The sequence below is a fragment of the Mirounga leonina genome, unplaced genomic scaffold (assembly GCF_011800145.1).
Source record: "Mirounga leonina isolate KUSES-001 unplaced genomic scaffold, KU_Mleo_1.0 Mir_93, whole genome shotgun sequence".
NCBI lineage: Eukaryota > Metazoa > Chordata > Mammalia > Carnivora > Phocidae > Mirounga > Mirounga leonina.
The window spans coordinates 44,569,657-44,592,142 of record NW_023270854.1 but is presented as its reverse complement, the minus strand read 5'-3'; the positions used below and the strand labels follow the sequence as shown (position 1 = coordinate 44,592,142).

Here is a 22,486-nt window from a genome sequence, read left to right as displayed (position 1 = left end):
CTACAGTAAATCACTGTATTACTGATTGCCAGACTGGCAGTTAAAAAAAAAGTCACTTCACTTAAGAATGTCCTTGATGAAACAGTAAAAATTACTTAAATATTCTGGGACAAAATGAGAAAATAATAAATATATCTGTTGCAAATCAAAGTAAGATGAAAGCACTCTGATTGAGTTGCTTGCTGATCTATGCAGTTTTCATGGAACACCATTTTTAATTGAAAGAACAACTGCTAGACAAACCAGGCTTGGGTATCTGGCAGACATTTGCTCAAAAATGAACACAGTAAGCCTGGAAAACAACCGACAGCATTTGCTGCCAATGATTAAACTTGACCTTTCAAGGAAAAATCGGGAAGAAAATGGGAATATCTACCATCTTGAGTTGGACAGCATCCTAATACTTAACTTCTCATGAGACTGGTGGTGATTTCAACAAATGTGGTTTTTAGTCTCATCTAGTGAAATATGTCAATATTTAGGGATGTACATGACTCAATGCACTTCTATTTCCCAAATGACCAAACATGTTACAAAATTATCCATGATTAGAAGATCCATCCAAAATGCAGGACAGACCAATGAACTCCAATGTACCAGAATAAGAAAAATCTATTGATATTGCTTCAGATTCCATACTGCAAATAACCTTTAAAAAAAACACTTGTTGAGATCCTCTGTACTATCAAAGAAGATTATTGTACAACAATCTGAAAAGGCTATTAAAACAGTCCTCCCTTTTCCAACTCCATATCTGAGCGAAACTGGATTTTGTTCTACTTCAACTAAAACATATTACACTAAATTTAGAATTCAGAAGTAGATATGAGAATACAGCTGTTTTCTATTAACTCAGACATGTGAAAGAAATTTGCAAAATTACTAAACAATGCTATTCCTTTCTCACTAAATCTGTTCTAAAAGATACAGTTCTTTTTCCTTTAAAGAACGTTATTTACTTTAACATGCAATGGGTTTATTATTGTTCATTCTAAATGAGCTGATAAATACTTCAAAAATTTTCTCAGTCTTAATCTTAAAACTGAGGAATACTTACAAATATATCAATATATATAACCCATTTAAAGTTCTTCAGAGTCCTCAATAATTTTTAAGTATAATGGGGTTCTGAGAACAAAAAGTTCTAGAAATGCTGCCACTGTGAAAATCAAAGCCAAAAACTGATTCTTTGAAAAGACCAAAAAAAAAAAAAAAAAAAGGATAAACAACTGGCAAGAATGATCAAAAACATTTTATAAGAGAAGGCATAAATAAACTACGTTAAAAATAAAAAAGAAAATATCACCATAGATCCTGGGGACATTAGAAAGACAAGATTATTTCATGAACTTTATGTTAATAAATCTGAAAATTTAGTAAATGCTAAAAAGCACAATTTACCAAAATAGGCAACTCATAAAATATGTTATAAATTGTCCTGTAACCAATAAAGAAATTGAGTTAGTAAACAAAAGCTGCCTCACAAAGAAAACTCCAGACCTAGACAGCTTTTCTAAAGAAGTACACCAATCATTTAAGAAACGGTAGCTTTATCATACAAATTATTCCAGTAAGAAAAAGTAGGAAAAGTTTCCAGCTCATTTTATAAAACCAACATAACCTCAAAATAAAACCCAGACAAATGCATTATAAGAAGAGAAAATTAAAGGTCAATTACACTCAAGAACAAAGACATAAACATGTTGATCAAAATTTTAACAAACTGAATACAGCCATTTTTTTTAAGAGACCATCCCCAAACCAAACCAAACCAAAGACCATGACCAAGTGGGTCATGAAAAAGTAGGTTAATTACAAGAATGCAAGATGGACTGCACATTAAAGAGTAAATCAATGTAAATCACCACATTAACAGATTAAAAAAGAAGAAATTTATGATCATCTCATTAGATGCAATAGAAGTATTTAATAAAATTTAACATCCATTCAAGATATAAACTCTTACTTAGCACAACAGAAACAGAAGGGAACTTCCTTAATCTGATAAAAGGCATCTACAAAAAACTACTGCAAGCATCATACTTATTAATGGTCAAACACTGAAAGCTTTCCCTTTGTGATCAGGAACAAGATAAAGATGTCCTCTATCACCACTTCTATTCGGGAATGTAGTGGAGGTCCTAGCCAGAGAAGTAAGGCAAGAGAAAGAAATAAAAGGTGTAAGGATTGGCAAGAAAGAAACAAAACTCATTATTCACAACTTTGTTCGTGAATATAGGAAACAGAAGGTACCTACAGAAAAATTGTTAGAAATAAGAGTTGAACAAGACTGAAATTCAGTATCAGTTGCATTTCCGTGTAAATAGCAAATGCAATAAGAAAATAAATCTTTGTTTAAAAAACAAAGACTCTTAAAATAGCCTCAAAAAATATGAAGTGCCTAGCAATAAGTCCAATGAGAGATGTGCAAATCCTCTGCAGGGAAAATCATAAAACTCCACTGAAAGATATTTGAAGGATTAAATAAACGAAAATATATGCAATGATCATGATTTGACAGACTCAATGTTGTGAAGATATAAATTCTCCCCAAGAGTCAAGATAATCTCAATAAAAATCAAACAGGATTATGTTGGACATGCTGATTTTTAAGCATATATGGAAATGCAAAGGACCAAGATAGCCAAGATATTCTTGAAAAACATAAGAATTTCTCTAACATACATCAAGATTTATAAGACTATGACAAGTGTGAAAAGATAGTGGAATTTATAAAAACAGACCAGTGAGACAGAATAGAGACCCACATATATATGGACACTTGATATATGAAATCGGTGGCATGACAAAACAGAGAAAAGTTATCATTTTGTTTTTCCAAGAGATAATGCTGGAACAGAAATCTATCCATATGGAAACAATTGAAATTGAACCCATTCCTCACACCATTCACAAAAATAAATTCCACCTAGCTGGTAATCAAGTTCAAAATAATAACCACATGAATTATTTCAGAGTCAAAAAGAAATGTATTGATTATATATTCCTAGTGGGACAGATCTTAAGGACAAACATCTTATTGTTAGTGGCAATCTTGGTATTGTTATACTGAAATTACTTCATATATGTAGTAGTATAAAGTAAATAAACAACCACAATAATGTCATTAAGCCAGCCAGTCCCATTGATCAATCTTAATATTACTAAAAATGGAACAACAGAGAGTTTTAGAATAAGAGAGAAGAGATAATACATAAAATCAAAGCTAAGTAAAAAACCTTTCCAGAAGGGAAATAGCACTAATTCAACACTTTATTTCTTTTTCTAAAAAATGTGTTTACTAGTTCTGTCCACCAAAAAAAAATACCTAGAAACAATGAAAACCCAGTAATAATGAATGCCCCAAACATCCAAATTATGGTCAATATCAATTCCCATTGAAAAAGTGCTGCCTGGGCGCCTGGGTGGCTCAGTTGGTTAAGCAACTGCCTTCGGCTCAGGTCATGATCCTGGAGTCCTGGGATCGAGTCCCACATCGGGCTCCCTGCTCAGCAGAGAGTCTGCTTCTCCCTCTGACCCTCTTACCTCTCCTGCTATCTCTCATTCTCTCTCAAATAAATAAATTAAAAAAAAAAAAAAGAAAAGAAAAAGTGCTGCCTGAAAAAATAGCCAAGGCAGAATAGTTCTGGGGAAGAAAATATAGTCAGCCTGACAGCTCTCAAATCCTGAAAGAAAAGAAGCTATACAAGAATACTTGAATCACGTCAGATGGACACAGCAGCCAAATGAACAGGCTCTCAGTGACCAAAGAGGAAATAATCTGAAGTATCAGAAAGAATGACTGCAATGGACACATTAAAAATATAAAAACGTGTATGTTTAGATGACAATAATAAAAAAAAAAAATCACTGGTCACCTTCACAGTTTGCTAGGGGCCAACTTGTTATTCTGAAAACTGGTAAGAGGCTAGAAACCAGCCTTTAATCGTGATTCCCATATAGGGACTCTCTATCTCAGGATAACCAAATACTTGATGAAAGGAAGTTTTTCTTTTTTAAAAGAAGTACAGCTAATAAATACAGAAGGAACTGTAAAATTAGAAATTCATCATTCTGTGATCCCAATATGAAATAACAGATCTGGTCAACAAGCATCAATGACTGCTAAAACCATTAAGTGAAAGGTTGATGGGGAACTCTAATAGATTCATCAGGGTGGTATCAACTGCACCCATCGATCAATCTTTCTTTTCTTCCTTACGTAGACTTCACGCCCAACTTAGGGCTTGAACTCATGATCAAGAGTTGCATGCTCTACCAACTGAGCCAGCCAGTCCCATTGATCAATCTTAATATTACTAAAAATGGAACAACCAAAATGTTCCTCCTGATATGATACAATAGACAATACACAGCACCATTAATGAAATATTCTTTTTTAAGTGGAGTCCAACAGAGGACTGGGATCACAACCTGGGATCTTGACCTGAGCTGAGATCAGGAGTCAGACACTTAACTGACTGAGCCACCTAGGGGCCCTTCAGTGAAATATTCTTAACACAAAACTGAACCTAACTCTAATCAAGCCTCTCTACCTAATTATCAGTTTATAAGAAATAAGAGATGAAATGGAAGAACATGTTAAAGGACCATGAGGATACAATCAGCCAAATCTGGAATGTAAGAAACTCTAAAAAATATATGACCCAGTTTCTTCAACAAATAAATGGAGAATAAAAAAGGTAAACTAGGGCGCCTGGGTGGCTCAGTCGGTTAAGCGACTGCCTTCGGCTCAGGTCATGATCCTGGAGTCCCGGAATCGAGTCCCGCATCGGGCTCCCTGCTCAGCAGGGAGTCTGCTTCTCCCTCTGACCCTCCCCGTTTGTGTTCCCTCTCTCGCTGTGTCTTTCTCTGTCAAATAAATAAATAAAATCTTTAAAAAAAAAAAAAAAAGGTAAACTAATATAAATTCAAAGAGACTTCAGACACATACCAACCAATGCAACATGTGGACCTTGTTTGGATTCTGCAGCAAACAATCATTTAAACATTTGGGTATTTTTAAGATAATCAGTGAAAACTGAAGATAGCCTGAGTATAATAAGACATTAAGAAATTTTGGTTAATCTTGTTGGGTGGAATAATGCTGCTTCTCTGCTAGAAATGCATACTGAAGTATTTACCAGGGAAAGTATATGATGCCTGGGATTTGCTTTGAAATACTACACAGTTATTCATAAGTTATATGTACAATTACAAATTAAAATAAATAAATAAGTAGGAAGGTGGGTGACTATGTGGGTGAATGGATGAATGGATATAACTTCTTCAGGGAGGGAAACAATTCTAGGTGAACTGATTCAAATTAAATATGAAGGCAAAACAATGAAGCTTTTACATCATATAGAATACCCTCATGTTCTCAGAGGGCAGAATTTACTAAACAAAACTTTAAAATCACTAAACAAAAATGTGTTATCCTGTACATAATTCTATGTAAGATTTTGTCTACTTCACACAATTTTAAAGGTACTTACTGCTGGTAAAAGAGATTGCATATTTTGATTAGAATCTGCTATTGTAGCAAGGTAGACCAAGTTCGTATGCAACATCTGCTGATACCTGTTGAAACAAAACAAATACCAATATTAAAAATAATTTTCTTCCTATCTGCTTAAATACAAATAGCATTCTAATTATTTCTCCAGTTTAATAAAAGATTTATGTTACCTGAATATCAATAGCACTTCAATTTTTTCCTAGTTCCTCTGCAAAATAATTCCAAATAATAGATACATTCAAAGATAATAACACACACAGAGATTATATCATGTGCTAGATACTGCTATAGTTGTTTTATATACCCCTATATGCAGTCAATCCTCAAACCCAGGCTATGAGGTAAAAGTGCTTATTTTCTCCATTTTACAGATGAGGCAACTGAGGTTTAGAAAGGTCAATAACATGTACAATATTTGCACAGCTCAGGAAATGGAATTACTGAGATATGTACTAGCTCTATACATAGTACATGTCTTTTCTAAAAAGAGATCTAGAATGAAGGAATTCAACAAAACTGACATGCTTATTCCCTTCCCCCTGCCATTTTCATATTGCCAAAAACCTCAAACCCAAGTCCAGGCAACAGGCTCTGCTGAAAATGTCAGGAAGGAGGCAGGAATCACACAACTTTTCTTTTACCGGCAGCAGTGACCAACAATTTATGCCTACTGCCCATCTGTTAGGGCTCAACATATAGAGAAAACAATGAATAGGTGTCTTCACTTACAAATACATATATATATGTATATGTATGTATGTAAAGAAAATAATAGGGCACTATTGAGACATATATGAGACAGAAAATAATAGGGCACTAATACCATTAAGAATTAACTTTATAAAACAAAGCAAATTCTCACTAGTGCAATGAAGTGGTTAAGCATGTTCACTGTGATCTTAGGAATTAGTTTTGCTAACTCTCTGCAAATTGGTAGTGATCCAGTTACTAGTGCTTTAAATCCTCCAAATACAAACTTATAAATCCTATTACCAAACTGTTACACTGTTTCAGAATTTTGTTTACCTAGAAATATTAAATACAAATTAAAATAATGAAAATAAGATAAAAGAACTTTATTCGGCTAAATAAAGTCTTCTAACACAGATCCCAGATGAAGTTGTTCTCTACACACCATATGAGGAATCCTAGGAAATCTTTTGCTGCATTATTTTTTTCTATTAGAACTGGTTTTACTACTTTTTTCTTACTAAAGAAAAAAACCCTACTTCTCACTGACCTTCAATTTTCTTCACTAACAAGTTTATGCTTTTTGTTTATTTTTTACAGATTTATTAGAGGTATAACCAATATACAAAGACCCACACATATTTAACTTGTACAATTTGATGAGTTTGGACATATGCAAACACCTGTGACACCATCACCACAATCAAGGTAACAGACATAACCAACACTTCCCAAAGTTTGTTTCCTTTTTTGTTTTTGTAGTTTAAAAACAAGTTTAGGCTCTTAATGCTCCTCCTCACATATTACACTATGTTGCTCAATCAGACATGATAAAATGTTTGTTACAGTGATCCTTAGACAAAAGAAGACGAGGAATTATTATATTGTACTGAATTATCCATAATGCTTAATTACATTGTCAAAATTCTTAAAACCGCACTAACAGGAAACACTAGCTGGAACTATTTTATTATTCTGTAAAGATCTTGAATGGAATTTAGGATACAGGGTTCCAAAATCTTGTCATTTTTTAAAACCAGCCAGCCATTTTTAAAGATTTTATTTATTTGACAGAGAGAGACAGCGAGAGAGGGAACACAAGCAGGGGGAGTGGGAGAGAGAGAAGCAGGCTCCCCGCGGAGCAGGGAGCCGGATGCGCGGCTCCATCCCAGGACCCTGGGATCATGACCTGAGCCGAAGGCAGACGTTTAACGACTGAGCCACCCAGGTGCCCCACCAGCCAGCCATTTTTAATTAGAACATATAACCCAGGGGGACACCTGGGTGGCTCATTCAGTTAAGCGTCTGCCTCCGGCTCAGATCATGATCCCTGGGATCGAGGCCCCCACCCAATCCCATCGAGCTCCCTGCTCAGCGGGGAGCCTGCTTCGTCCTCAGCCTGTCGCTCCCCCTGCTTGTGGTCTCTTTCTCTCTGACAAATAAATAAATAAAATCTTCAAAATATACATATAACCCATTTCAAAGTCTACTCCTTGAAGTTTTTCTTTTCTTCTCTGAGTATTAATATGGCTTTAATATATTCAGATATGAGGTTTGCTGACCACCCTGCAAAAATAAAAATAACAAACCTTTCTAAGAGACTATGGCTTCCTCATGACCCTTTAAGAAAAAACTGTAGTCATGCTGATTAGTACTTAACAAGTCCACATTAGAATACTGTTAAATCTAATCTGCCACGCTCTCAAGGCCTCATTTGTAAAATAATGGGAGTTAAAGTAGATCTCCAAAGTCCCTTGTGGTTCTAAACATAGATAAATACAGCAACTTTTATGGAGTACTTTAGTTTTAAGACATTTCCCCAACCTAAATCTTTTTAACTTTTAATTTTTGAAATAATTTTAAACTTAGTTTTAAGAATAGCATGAAGAATTCCCAAATATCTTTCTCCCACACTCCCCAATCGTCGGCATTTCACAACATTTGTCTTACCCATCTCTAAACACACACACCAATATGTACACACATGCAAGCACACACACACTTTTTTTCAAAATCTTTGAGAGTCAGTTACAGACATAATATCCCACTACTCCTAATACTTCAGTGTCAATTTCCTAAAAACAAGGAAATTCCCATATACAACCACAATACAACAAATATTGATACAGTAATACCATGTAATCCACAAACCCATTCAAATTACTCCAATTGTCCTAATAACCCCAAATCTTTTACCTAATGTAAGCTATGTTATCTAACTTCAGTAGGTTTTCTTTTTTTGTAAACTGCATTATTTTTACAGCATTCATCAAGTACGCTTCCCTAAGGTCATTCAAGACTCAAAGATGAATATTAATGAAAAGGTAGTATATTTAAAAAAAAAAAAAGAAAAGGTAGTATATATTCATATTCTTTTACAAGTTTGTGTATACATCACCTAAACAGCAATAAGCAAACATTCCTGGCTTCAGCTGACTCTACTGAAATGATAATAAAAAGTAGATTCTTCTACAAATATTAAAGAAATATTTTCCTGAGAAACTTTATTCTGTATATACTTTTATTTTTTTAATGTACATGTCTATTATCTCTAAAACAGTCTATATTAACAAAAGAAAACTGAGTATATATGATAAGGACAAATATAAACATATTCAACATTTTACATTTGACGATGGTAACTTCCTAATAAATACTGACAGATATTCCAAACACCCATAATTATGAACCCATTAAATGAGAGGCAGTTCCATGTCCCAAAAATTCCACTAAGAACCACTACATCAATTTTCTGGAGTAAGGTCAAATAACCACTATTAAATTTATTGATATAATTAAAAAATGAACCTGAAAAAGTCAGAGTTCATTTTTAACAATAAACCTTGACCAAGAAACTATGAAGATTATATTTATAAGGTAACAGAAATATAATTTACAAAATAAAAGTTATCTTCCTAACTAGAGATTTAAAACTACATTCTTTTACATAATGATTAATACAAATTTTTTTTGCACGAAAACCACTTACAGGACACTCTGAAGTAGTCACACTCATGATGAAATACAAAAAATAAGGGTTGATTTAAGTAAAAATATAAGTTGATTTAGAAAATACTCAAATCAAACACTACAATTGAACAATAATATATTCTCACACATACGTTATCAGAATTTAAAGGGAAGAGGATCTGTGCATATGAGCTCCACAAGTGATTTACTTTTATTGAGCATAACAGGAGTGTGTGCACATATATGTAGATAAAGAGAGATAAAGCAATATATACAGAGATGTTACCAGTGAAAATCTTTAGGTGGTGAGAATAGTGTTTGTTATCTTACTTTTATGTTATCTGTGCTTTTTAATTTTCTACAATTCATATACTACTTTCATAAAAATAAAGTTATTTTATATTAAAAAAACACTGTCTTAGGCAGTTATCACATCTTAAGGAACTGTTTAATTAAAATTGACCTATCAATTCCCAGATGGCTGTCATTTATTGATGTTCCTCTTCATTTTCCTTTTCCTTCTCCTAATGCAAGAAACAAGAACATTTAAGGTTGAGAGGAGAAATTTTCTTCTCTTTACTCACAAACCAACACTAACAACTTGAAAAAAAAAAAAAATCTAAAGAGCTCTAAGAATGAAATTAAATCCATCAGGAAAAGTAAAATGTAAGATTCCATCTAAACCAATTTAAACCCCATCTGCACCAAATATGTGAGAAGATGAGGTCTATTCCAATATGCAGAGAAGGGGGAAATGATCATATATACACAAAAAAGCTAAGAATATAAAGAATAAAACAGTATAAGCTTTTGTTGACTCAAGTTGGAAAGGCTGATTCTAGATCTGAACACATCCTATCCATGCCATGTACCGCTGGGTCCTTTAAGAAACTGAACCAGACCTATGCCACAAAAATCCCTTGGCTCTATCTGGCAGTGTAAAAAGCCATAGATGAAAATAAGTATTCTAATCAGAGTCTGTCAACTTTTATTATCCCATGGCTGATCTGAGGCAGTGATCTCCTTACCACTGATGATTATCCATAGTTAAACTAAGGTAATAGATCAGCTAATTAATTTTTTAAAGAATATTTTGAAATATAAACAGACATGACTCATTGAAGAAACAATATATATAAAAGTAATGGAAATGATCATATAAAACGCAAAATGTACAAATGACTAGAAAATAAAATATCCTAGTACTCAGACCTAAGTTTCTAAATATCATTCTCTAAAAAAAGAACCAGGGCTTGAAGAAACAGGTAATTCCAAACTGGGGCAGGAAAAAGAACAAGATGAGTCTAGAACATTTTGTGGTGCAAGAAAATAAGAAAATGCTCAAAAAATAATGAATACATATCAAAAAGTCAGCTTGAAGGGCTCCAGTGGTCAACATTGGGGACAACTAAAGAAAGAAAATAGAGTAACATTATAACCTAAAGAATACAGTTAAGAATCCATAAATCCGGGGCACCTGGGTGGCTCAGTCGTTAAGCATCTGCCTTCGGCTCAGGTCATGATCCTAGGGTCCTGGGATCGAGCCCCACATCGGGCTCCCTGCTCCGCGGGAAGCCTGCTTCTCCCTCCCCCACTTCCCCTGCTTGTGTTCCCTCTCTTGCTGTGTGTCTCTCTGTCCTATAAATAAACAAATAAAATCTTTAAAAAAAAAAAAAATCCATAAATCCGTTCAGATATAAATAAATGAATGAGTGAATGGGTGCAGGGAATGAGAAATGGTTTCCTTAGAGTAGGATTTCAAATAAATGTAGAAGGAATGATTGATTTAGTCACCATTTGGCAACCACCACAGTAATAACTGTTTCAGTCAAGAATCATTGGATGATGGATGCTAACATAAATGCTAAAAAAAAAAAAAAAGTACAAGAAGGAACAACATGTGTCTCAAAGTATCTGCCCAAGAAGATACATATGAATTAAAAAGAGAAAAATAGTAACTTTACAGTGGAGAAACTGGCAGGCCACACCTCAACTAAGTGATTAAGATTCTCAGTACTGGGACAAATCACTATCATACAGCTAACTGAGAATGCACTGAGAAGGACACACCACCATATTTGTGATGCTCTTGCCAAAAGTGCATAACACGAATCTAATCAAGGGGAAACACAAATCAAACCTAAAATGAGGGACATTACACAAAATAACTGCTATGTATTCTTCAATAACATCAACAACATGAAAGATAACAGACTGAAAAATGGTTTCAGATCAAAGGTATACTCAAGGGATGTGACAATAAATGCAACATCTGATACTGCACTGGATCCTAAACCTGAAAAAAATACATTAATGGGACGATTGGCAAAATTTTAAACAAGTCTGAAGATTACAGCATTGCATTATTCATTTTAACAATTATACCCTGGTTATTTAAGAATTTGTGCCTGTTTTTATGAAAAACACACTGCGGTAATTAAAAGTAAGAAAGAATCATGTCTGCAACTTATTCTCAAATGTTTCAGAGAAATATGTAGAAGAAATGAATGATATGGAGAAAAATGAAAGTGAAGGGCATACAGGAATTTCTTATACGGTCTTTAAAATGTTTTTTGTAAGAATGAAATCATTTCAAAATAAAGTTTTAGAAAAAGATACCACTTTTCACCAACCAGATGAGCAAAAATTTTTCAAAGACGACTAAAATCCAATGCTGGCAGAGGATGTTGAAAACCAAGGCTCTGAAATCTGGCTGAGAGAAAGCAAACCAATTCAATCTTTTTGCAGGGTAATTTGGCAATTTAGCATGGTCTTTGACCCAGCCATTCCATTTATAAAATTCTAACCCATTAAAAAACATTTATCTAAATGTGTTTATGTAGATATGAGTGCCATGTGTGTAAATGCACAAAGAAATGTTTAGAAGGATAGGTAGTAAACTATTAAAAGTAGTTACCCCTGCGGAGAGGAGAAGCTTAAGATTGGAAAGTGAAATGTGACTTGCTCTTACCTCTACCAAATTTTATACTTTATGATTTTCTTTTTACAATGACCCTACATGACTTTTTCATTTCAAAAATGGTATTAAACAAAGAGAAAAAAGACAAAGTAACCAAGAGAGACTCAGAATTAGATAAAGGATGAATCAAGTAATAGCAAAAGTCCAGCATAGCAGGAAAGTGCATGCAGAGGCAAGAACCAGGGTTGTTGGAAAAATCTACTTGAGAACAGACCAGTGAGAGCTCTAGGAAAGACAGGTGTGTCACAAAATAATGGTGAGAATAAAATATTTTAGAGCTGCACTGTCCAATAAAGTAGCCACTAGGTAGAATGAAATGCAGCTAGTTCAAAATGATGTGTTATTAGAGTAAGATTCACAAGGGACTGCAAAGACTAAGTATAAAACAAAAGAATATAAACTATCTCATTAATATATTTATGTAGATTATGTATTAAAGTGATATTATTTTGGAAATAACGGCTTAAGTAAAATATATTATAATATTAATTTCTGCTTCCTTTTACTTATTTAATGTGTCTATCAGCAAATGTAGAATTATATATGTGGCTTACAATATATTTCTACTGGACAGTGCTACTCTAGAGACTTTTGATGAAATATTCAACTTGTTCCACTACATCACATTCTATTAAGGATAGCATTTACTTCTGACACATCACTTCAAAATAACAAGTTTGGGAGCACCTGGGTGGCTCAGTTGGTTAAGTGACTGCCTTCGGCTCGGGTCATGATCCTGGAGTCCCTGGATAGAGTCTGGCATCCGGCTCCCTGCTCGGCAGGGAGTCTGCATCTCCCTCTGACCCTAACGCCTCTCATGTGTTCTCTCTCATGCTCTCTCTCTCAAATAAATAAATAAAATCTTAAAAAAAAAAAAAAAAAGTTTGGTTCTTATGATAACCAATTCTCTATTTATTAGATGCTTTGCTTTCTCAACCACATATATGGATGTAACTAAATATCCAAAAATGTGACAATCTAACTTTTCCACAAATCAGAGTACACAGAAATTTGCAGGATAAGTATTTAAAAAGAAAAAAAAAAAGAGACCCACTGCATCCCAAAGAACAAATTTTTCTTTTATAAAAATCAGGAAAAGTCACACAAAAAATTGTACCCTAATGTTCATATAAGTATTCATAATAGCCAAGAAATGAAAACCCAAATGTCCATTACTGATGGATAAATAAAACATGGTATGACCATACAATAAAAAATTGTTTAGCAACAGAAAGGAAGTATTGATACATGCTTCAACATTGATGAACCTTGGAAAATATTATGCTAAAGAAAAGAACTCAGTCAAAAAAGACCACACATTATACAGTCATTGACATGAAATGTCCACAATAGGCCAATCCACACAGACAGAAAGCAGATTAGTGGTTGTCAGGGGGTGAGGGATTAGGAGGTGGGAATGGAAAGTTATTGCTAATGGGTATAGGATTCTTCTGGAGATGATGAAAATGTTCTAAAATGGACCGAAGTGATGATAACACGACTCTATGAATATACTAAAAGCTTCGAATTATAAACTTTAAAATGGGTGAATTGCATGGTATGTGAATTATATCTCAGTAAAGCAGTTATTAAAAAGAAAAGTAAAAAATTAACCAACACAGAAAAATGAATACAAAAAATTTTTCGTTATCATTCTTACTGAGAACACTCTGAGGTCTTTCCTTTATTCTGATAGTCCATTATACACTGAATAAGATGGTTATTTTCATCCAACATCTGAAATAAAATTAGAAAAAGTTTATTGTAAATCTAGTGCATCACGTAAAATTTTAAAAATCCTTCAGATTTCTAAGAAATGTTTATTCATATAGGAACTGAATCTATTCTGGTTTTTTAAGTCTTATTCTACACCTCTGGAATGATATGTTTAGTCAACAACTTTCAAATAACTGTATTCCATTTATTCTCCCTCTGAATTATTACCTGAAGCCAAGGAGGGGTTTTGTTTGTATTCAAACATTTTATTACCTCTACAACCTGTAACAGAATCTTTAGCCCGTTAAGACTAAGAGGTAAGGGTCCAAGCTGACTCTGCATCATTCTTATGCTTTGCAGTAGTAAAGAAAAATTTTGTCCTTATCCACAATGAACACATGAAAACGTAAGCCCATGAAGCTTGAGGAGATAGATGGCTAGTTTCCAAGTGTTATACAGTATGGTTCTGTGATTCTCCAAACATGGAATAATCAAAAACGATAACTTCTAAGCATGTATATTTGTTGCACACTTTATGAGCTTACCTTATAATTAAGTTGTCCCAAAAGTTTAAAAACAAAAAGCATATCAATTTATCATTCTATCATCTTAAAGCAATTCAAAGCAATATTGGCTTTCAGGGTTAAATAACTCATCCAAGTAAGATGGCATTGAGGAAAGAGTACTGATGTAGCAATGAAAAGGCCAGTTAGTCTGAGTGCCAGCTTCACAATCCTGTGCAAATCACTTATGATTTCAGAGGCTCAGATTTATCTTAAGGTCAAGGGACAGAAGTAGATGGTCCTCCTGAACTTGCCCCACCTTTCTAAGACCTAATAAAGTATAATACAATAATCACTCTATCTCATGGGGCGCCTGGGTGGTTCAGTCGTTAAGCGTCTGCCTTCGGCTCAGGTCATGATCCCAGGGTCCTGGGATCGAGCCCCACATTGGGCTCCCTGCTCGGCAGGAAGCCTGCTTCTCCCTCTCCCACTCCCTCTGCTTGTGTTCCCTCTCTCGCTGTGTCTGTCTGTCAAATAAATAAAATCTTTAAAAAATAATAATAATAATAATCACTCTATCTCAATAATTTAATGTACCTCTTTTAAAAACAAAAATCCATTTAACCTTAATTGTGATTTTCTTCCTACAAACAAATCACAATCTTCACTTGCTAGGAAAAAAATATATATATTGACATGCTCTTCCGAAAAGTGCGGTTATTTCCTAAATAGAATCACTGGATGCCAAAAAAATGTGTCTTTAAAATCCATTAGTCCAATCTAATGACTTCACAACATATCTCCTCAATTACTCAACCTAATAAACTTCACCACAGAATGTCTCTTTTTTTTTTTTTAAGGATTTTTTATTTATTTGAGAGCGAGAGAATGAGAGACAGAGAGCACGAGAGGGAAGAGGGTCAGAGGGAGAAGCAGACCCCCCGCTGAGCAGGGAGCCCGACGTGGGACTCGATCCCGGGACTCCAGGATCATGACCTGAGCAGAAGGCAGTCGCCTAACCAACTGAGCCACACAGGCGCCCGAATATGTCTCATTTCTAACATCAATCTCTCACACTGTATAGAGTAAGACACTTAATTTGGAATCCATTTTCTCTTCTCATCTGAGAATGAAAACTAATTGATCTGCAGCTCCTGAATTAAGCACTCATAATAAATATCTTAACATGTATGTAGGAAAAACTCTTTTTGGAAACTACCCAACCAACCTCAGGACTCTTCTACAGTCCCAAAGTAAAAATAAAAAATGAATCCCTCCAGAAACACATCTTCAGTGTATGTACTTGGAGCTGTTTGCCAGGCTGCAGACTTAGCCCAACGCACTACATGAAAGCACTGCATTTCCAGGCACTGACAAGCCGGTTTATTCATAAAATAAAGCAACAGTTGGGCAAATGTCAAATGCCACACTAGGAAAAACCTGACAGTAAACTGAAACCCATTAACATAATCTGCTGGGCATACAATGGTGTCCTGAGTGGTACGAAAAGTTGACTTTTCTTCAATTTTCATCTTCATCCCAGCGTATACAACAAAACCGAAATATTTAAGGTGAACTGCTCAATTAGCAAGTAACTTTTCAAAGTCTGGCTGACTAAAATTCAGATTACTGCCTTGCTCATGGGCAGCAAGGGATAGCGGCCAATAAAGCAGCTTTGTGTCCCTAACTGGCAGTAACACAGCAGCGACAGAGGTTGAACTATCCTCTAAAAGGGACGCACCTCCCCGTGTGTTTATCACGACTTCTGTAATAGATCATGATTATCAGATTGTCTCCACCACTAGACTCCAAGTTCCATGAAGGCAGGGACCATGGCTCACCACTGTAGCCCCAGCACCCAGAGCAGACGCTCGATGAGTATTTGCTGCAGACGCACACGGAGAGGGGATGAATCCGGAAGGGAGAAGGGAACTCCGAGGGTAACCCCGAAGTCCACAGGGTGCTCCTTCGCCCGCCCCTCAGGCTCCTGCAGCGTCCCCCCAAGTTCTCCCGGGAGCTCCCCCAAGTCGGCCAAAGTGCGCAGCGTGGCGGAGAGCGGCGATCAGCGCTCCGACTTCCCCTCGGCCTCCCGCGACCCGAGGTCGGGCGTGCACGAAGCAGCCGCGGCGCGCTGGGCGGGGCGACGCCAAAGTAACTCCGGAGCGACGCGCGGGGCCGCGGGGGGCGCCGGCTCCGACAAACAGCCCTTCCCCGCGCGGCCGCTGCCGCCGGGCGCACGCGCCCCGCCGCCCGAACGCCGCCCCATCCCTAGAGAAATCCAGCGGCGGTTACTTGGGCTTTTGTGCTTATAGGAAAGAGCCCAAACGCGTGAAGGACTCCGTGGGAGGACCGGTTCGCCGCCTCCCGCCACCCACTCAGGCACAGCCCGCGGCTCGGGTTCCCACACCCGACCGCCTCCCAGCAGGCCCGCCTCCGCCCCCGGCCCGGCCGACTCCCGGGCCGGCCCCCGGTGGCGCTCCCGAGGGCAGGATGGGCCTGGCATCCCCGACCCCGCGAGGCTTCACCTTCTGAATCGCAGCGGGAGTGATCTCCCCCTTGCCTCGCTGCCGCGGGGCTGCGAACGCCACAGACATGTTGCCGCCGTCACCACTACGGGCAAGTCCCGAGCGCTCCGGGTGAACGGCAAACTGGGGGAGAGACGCCGGCCTCTCGGGCCGAACCACCTCGGGAATGCGGGGAGAGGGGATGCTCCGGCGCCGAACGAAGGGCCGGCCGGCCTGGCCTACAGGACTTATTCTGGCCCATAGAAGTCCTCTTTCGGCGCGTTACCGGGGAACCATAGCCCCGGTAGCACGGTCCTGTTCTTGGTAGACCTCTCGTCCTTCATCCTTTCCTGGCGCGCCCCCCCTCCCGTTTGAGCTAGTGGTAGGGCCGCGCCCCAGTCCTCCCTCCGCTTCAGCGATTCAGGAAATGGTCCCGCCGCCGCGGGAGAAGGAGAGGCTGGGGCAGACCCTGTCACAGGAAATGCGAGCGGCCCGAGCCGGCCCGCCCCTTTCGCGCGGGTGCAACTTGCCTCCCTCTCCAGCGCGCTGAAGCCTCCCTCCAAGTGCGTTTCGGCGCTCGGCTCTAGATCTGGTTCAGTTTTTCCAACTTCATCCTCACCCCCCGCTGCCCCGGGTTGTCCGGGCACGGCGGAGAGGGAAGGACGGTCAGGACCCGCGAGTTCGTGCAAACCCGTGGAGCGCCTGCCGAGATGTGCAGAGGTGGAAGGTGTAGGTGAACGCGGATTCGCTGGTTTAAACCGCCCGGCTACGCCCCAAAGGCGCACCTCACAGTCCACAAGTCTCGCACGCACACACAGGCATGCTTAACAATTGGAAAAGTAAGCCTGACCCCAAATCAAGAAACGAAGGCTGTGTCCAATACTCAGGGGCAGTCGGCCAACTTGGCTACAGAGCCCTTGGAGAGTAGTTCGCCTCTTGGGACAAACCCTTGGCAGAAACGTGCGTCGATTTCGTCTGACATGGATCTCTGGGATTAAGTTTTCAGCTCGAGCACCCTCACACTTTTACAATTATATACTTAATGCCTTGTAAATTAGGCCAGATCGGCCAGGCTTCAAATCAGTGTGAGGGGGAAAACAAAACAAAACCAACCCAAAGCTCTCGAATTATGGCAGGAACAAGAGCAAATGTGGGTAATGTGTTGGCGTGGGGTGGGGGTGGGGGGGTGGGCGAGAAGTGGTCGGGGCTGTAATTATTATTATTCTGTAAATTTGGACATCCATGTGACACAAAGGAAACGTTTATGTAAAATGCCACCCAACAGTAATGAGACTCAAAAATCAATCACTTCGTTTATATGTAAAATGAACTGGAAAAATTAAGCTAAATGTTTAAAATTTTTGTTTCAAATATATGCTTTTCGCAAGAGGTCATAAGTTTCATTCATTAAGGAAATATAGGTGCATTTTGTGTGCTAGGCTTTATGCTAGACACCTAGGATACAAATGTGAATAAGGTGAGCATGGAACCTGCTCTCAGGGAGTTTATACTCTGATAGGGCTGACAGATTAGAAACAACAAATATATAAATATGTAAACTTTTAAGAAAGACTAGATGCCAACAAGGAACTGACAGAATGATGGGCAGTCACGAGTCAGGGTGGGAAGCCTTCTCTGTTAAGCTGACATCTAAAGGATGGAAAGATTTAAGCCATCCTAAGAATAAAGGAAGAGAATTTATACTCCTACTAATAATAATTTTTCTTAGAATTCTTGTGTTTCACTACCCTAAGCCTTGGGGGAAAAAAAAACAAGTCTTGTCCACCATTACACACTATGTCTAACACCTGGCTTTCATCATCATGTCTTGATGTTTACACAAAAGCACCTTGGGGCACCTGGCTGGCTCAGTGGGTGGAGCATGTGACTCGATCTCAGAGAGTAGAGATTACTTACAAATAAAATCTTTTTTTAAAAAAAAAAAAGGGTACCTTAATTGTTAAAGCAATATTTCAGTAGGAAAAATGAAACATGATCCTACTGCTCCAATCATATCTGCTGATAAGATAGCACCGGAATCTTAATAACATGAACCAGTGGGAATAGTTGTCTGAATTTCTATATTCCAGTTCAAAAAAAAAAAGAGTGCCAAGGAGACTTCTATTCCAAGGAGTTACCCAAAGATAAGTAACTTCTTTGTTTAAATTATAGCTCCCCAACAATAGGAAAAGAAATTTACTCAAAATAGGTAACAGGTCAGCCCAAGGTGTTTATTCCTTCAGAGTAGCAAGTCGGGGCCTAGGGTACTAGGCATGAATAACCACAGCCTTTTCTGTGATGGCATGTGTGCCATAAAAATACCATTATTTTCTGTGTCCATCACATGGGTATTGGAGTAAAGATCCAGCCAGAAATCAAATGATCTCCATAAGAAAAGAAACTTGAAAGGAACCCCAAGTTACTCTCAGGCTTCCTTCCTGTCTCATTTGACCATTAGTTTTGGGGAGAGAGGAATCCCAAAGTATAGACTGAGTGGTAGCAGATTTGGGAGAAAAAGGAGAATAAAGAGTACCCAGCATTTAGTTAAGGAGAAAACAGGGAATGAAGATGGGAAGTTGACCCAAATCTCAGAAACGACTGTAGGAACTTAAAAAAGAGCTACCATGAAGGGGGGGAAATCGGTGGGGGAGACGAACCATGAGAGACTATGGACTCTGAGAAACAAACTGAGGGTTCTAGAGGGGAGGGGGGTGAGGGGATGGGTTAGCCTGGTGATGGGTATTAAAGAGGATACATACTGAATGGAGCACTGGGTGTTATACGCAAACAATGAATCACAGAACACTACACCAAAAACTAATGATGAGGGGCGCCTGGGTGGCTCAGTCGTTAAGCGTCTGCCTTCGGCTCTGGTCATGATCTCAGGGTCCTGGGATTGAGCCCCACATCGGGTTCCCTGCTCGGCGGGAGGCCTGCTTCTCCCTCTCCCACTCCCCCTGCTTATGTTCCCTATCTTGCTGTATCTCTATCTGTCAAATAAATAAATAAAATCTTTAAAAAAAAAAAAAAACTAATGATGTAATGTATGGTGATTAACATAACATAATAAAATTAAAAATAATAAAATTTTTTTTTTTAAATGAGCTACCCAGACAACCATTTCCCCAACAGAAAATCAGTCCCATTATTTACATTGGTCTTGGACTGAGACATCTGAAGAAGGAATTGAGGTCATATAACAATGAGGTGAAAGGTTTTTTAGAATAATCCTAATAACATATACAGTGGTTTAGAATAAGTAAAATAGTCTGCATGAACAATTCATTCTTGATTATTCACGCTGATGAATGAATGTAGACACATTTAACAAAAGTAAGAAAATTCTCCATGTTTGATTTTTCAAATGTTCTAGTTTTTTAATTTTTATTACATGAATTTGTTTGTATTCCTTAAATGTATTTCACCAAACTAATAAAGTGAGTGCTCTAGGCATATCCTCAATATTTAGTAAAACTATAATCGTGGCATTAAAAATTATCTTAATCCACAAAAAATACATCATACATGTATAGATAATTGAGATTACTTTCATATAAGCATTTCTTTAATATGTATTGTTTTATAATTAATTGAATATCCATTCTATCAAATTTGCTGATATTTGAAGCCTCGGTGCTGCCATAAATTCCAAGAATACATAGGGAGGCATAGACCAAGCCTGTCTGCTCATAATTGGGCTCAGAGCAAAACCCCTCAGGTAGTATCTTTCAAAATATTTCTGCTCACTGCCTCCATGGCATTTGATGAGTCATTTTGAGCTGTGGCTTCCACAGATTTCAAGACTATAAAGAGAACAGCATGATTATTCTAGGCAAAAACAAATCACCTTTCCCAATTCTCCCCAAAAGACTTTATTTTCAATACTGCAGAAGATTTCATTCAAAGTAGACTATAACAAAGCCTATCTGGGGCATTTCCATCTCTTCTTACAGTATCAAACATTGAATGAATTAAGGAGGAGCTTAATCAAATATATTTGGGGGTATAATGTTATAAGAAAGTATTGCTTTTTTAAAAAAAGTTTCTGTGTGAAGCTATATTCAATCTTAACCTTACTGTGACAAATGCACATGTTTGCAGTTCCTAGTTCCACCTTATGGCATGATACTGGACAGGTCATTTTTGTATTTCATTCACTTTCCTAAAAAATAGCCACCCTATCTAAAAGGCTATTAGAAATAATAGTGTTTATTTATTTAGCATTTATTATGCACAGCCACTGTCTAAGTGATTATCTTACATTGGACTCTTTAAAAAGTTTGTCCCAATTTTAATGGGTAAAATATGTAAAAACACATAGCATAGTGTAAATGACCAAAGAAGGATAAAATTTGAACTTAATAATCTAATAAAGAGAAAAATATATACTGCAAGACAAGTAAGGGATATGCAGTCTACCCTTAAGAAATTTTTGGGCTAGGGGCACCTGGGTAGCTCAGTAAGTTAAGAGTCTGCCTTGGGCTCAGGTCATGATCCCAGGGTCCTGGGATCGAGCTTCAGGAGCCCCGCATCAGCTCCCTCTCAGGGGGGAGCCTGCTTCTCCCTCTCCCTCTGCTGCTCCCCCTGCTTGTACTCTCTCTCTCTCCGTCCAATAAATAAATAAAATCTTTTAAAAAAATGTTTTTTTTTCAGGCTAAACAGAGATCAAATGGGATTTTTTCCTATTTAGCATGTTCTCTGATCTAATATATGATGTGTGGTTACTGTATCTGTAGTAAAAGAGTAACTGTTATTGAACGACTTCACAATTATAGACAGGATTATAATAACTCTTGAACAATATGGCTTTGAACTGCACAAGTCTACTTATATGCAGACTTTTTTGACACAATACAGTACTATAAATGTATTTTCTCTTATGATTTTCTTAACATTTTCTTCTCTAGCCTACAGAATACACTATATAATACATATAACGTAAAATATGTGTTAATCAACTGTTTATGTTATCAGTAAGACACTTCTGGTCAAAAGTAGGCTATTAGTTAAGCTTTGGGGAAGTTAAAAGTTATACATGGATTTTCAACTGCATGCGGGGTCAGCACCCCTACCCCCTGCATTGTTCAAGGGTCAACTATACTGCTTTCCCTATGAATTGTTAACTTTCTTATGAATGGGTGTGATGGGCAGAATAATTTCATCCTCACAGAGATGACCACCTCCCAATCCTCAGAACCTATAAATATGATAGGTTATGTGACAAAATGGAATCAAGGTGTCAGACAGAATTAAGGTGGTTAACTAGCTGACCTTAAAATACAGAAATTTTCCTGGCTTATCTGAGTGAGCCCAGTGTAATTTACAAATATCCTTAAATAGGGAACAGTGAAATTAAAGAGTTAAAAAATCAGTGAGATGGCATCTTGAGAAAGACTTGACTGGCCATAGCTGGCTTTGAAGATGGAAGGGGGTCATGAGCCAAAGAATGTGGGCAGCCTGTGGAAGCTGGAAAAAGCAAGCAGATTCTCCCCTAGAGCCTTCAGAAGGAACACAGCTGGCTAAAACTTTAATTATAGCCCAGAGGGGTTCACTTTAGACATCTGACCTCTAAAACTCGAAGATAATAAATTTGTTGTTTTAA

General features: G+C 37.5%; 1 protein-coding gene across 4 annotated transcripts in view; it reads right to left on the bottom strand.

The window, feature by feature from the left end:
- The window catches only part of SS18 (SS18 subunit of BAF chromatin remodeling complex), a 93,426-nt gene extending 75,709 nt beyond the window's left edge, over nucleotides 1–17,717 (bottom strand). For 2 of the 4 annotated variants that reach the window (XM_034996111.1, XM_034996114.1), the window contains exons 1-3: nucleotides 16,906–17,049; nucleotides 13,822–13,898; nucleotides 5,499–5,583 (exon numbers count right to left, since the gene is read on the bottom strand). In XM_034996111.1, the coding sequence (XP_034852002.1) occupies nucleotides 5,499–5,583; nucleotides 13,822–13,898; nucleotides 16,906–16,974 (231 nt within the window). In that variant the 5' untranslated portion in view covers nucleotides 16,975–17,049. Of the gene's footprint in view, nucleotides 1–5,498; nucleotides 5,584–13,821; nucleotides 13,899–16,905; nucleotides 17,050–17,414 lie in introns of those variants that run through there. The other 2 variants (XM_034996112.1, XM_034996113.1) reach the window with 2 other exon arrangements.
- Nucleotides 17,718–22,486: the final 4,769 nt, after the last annotated feature.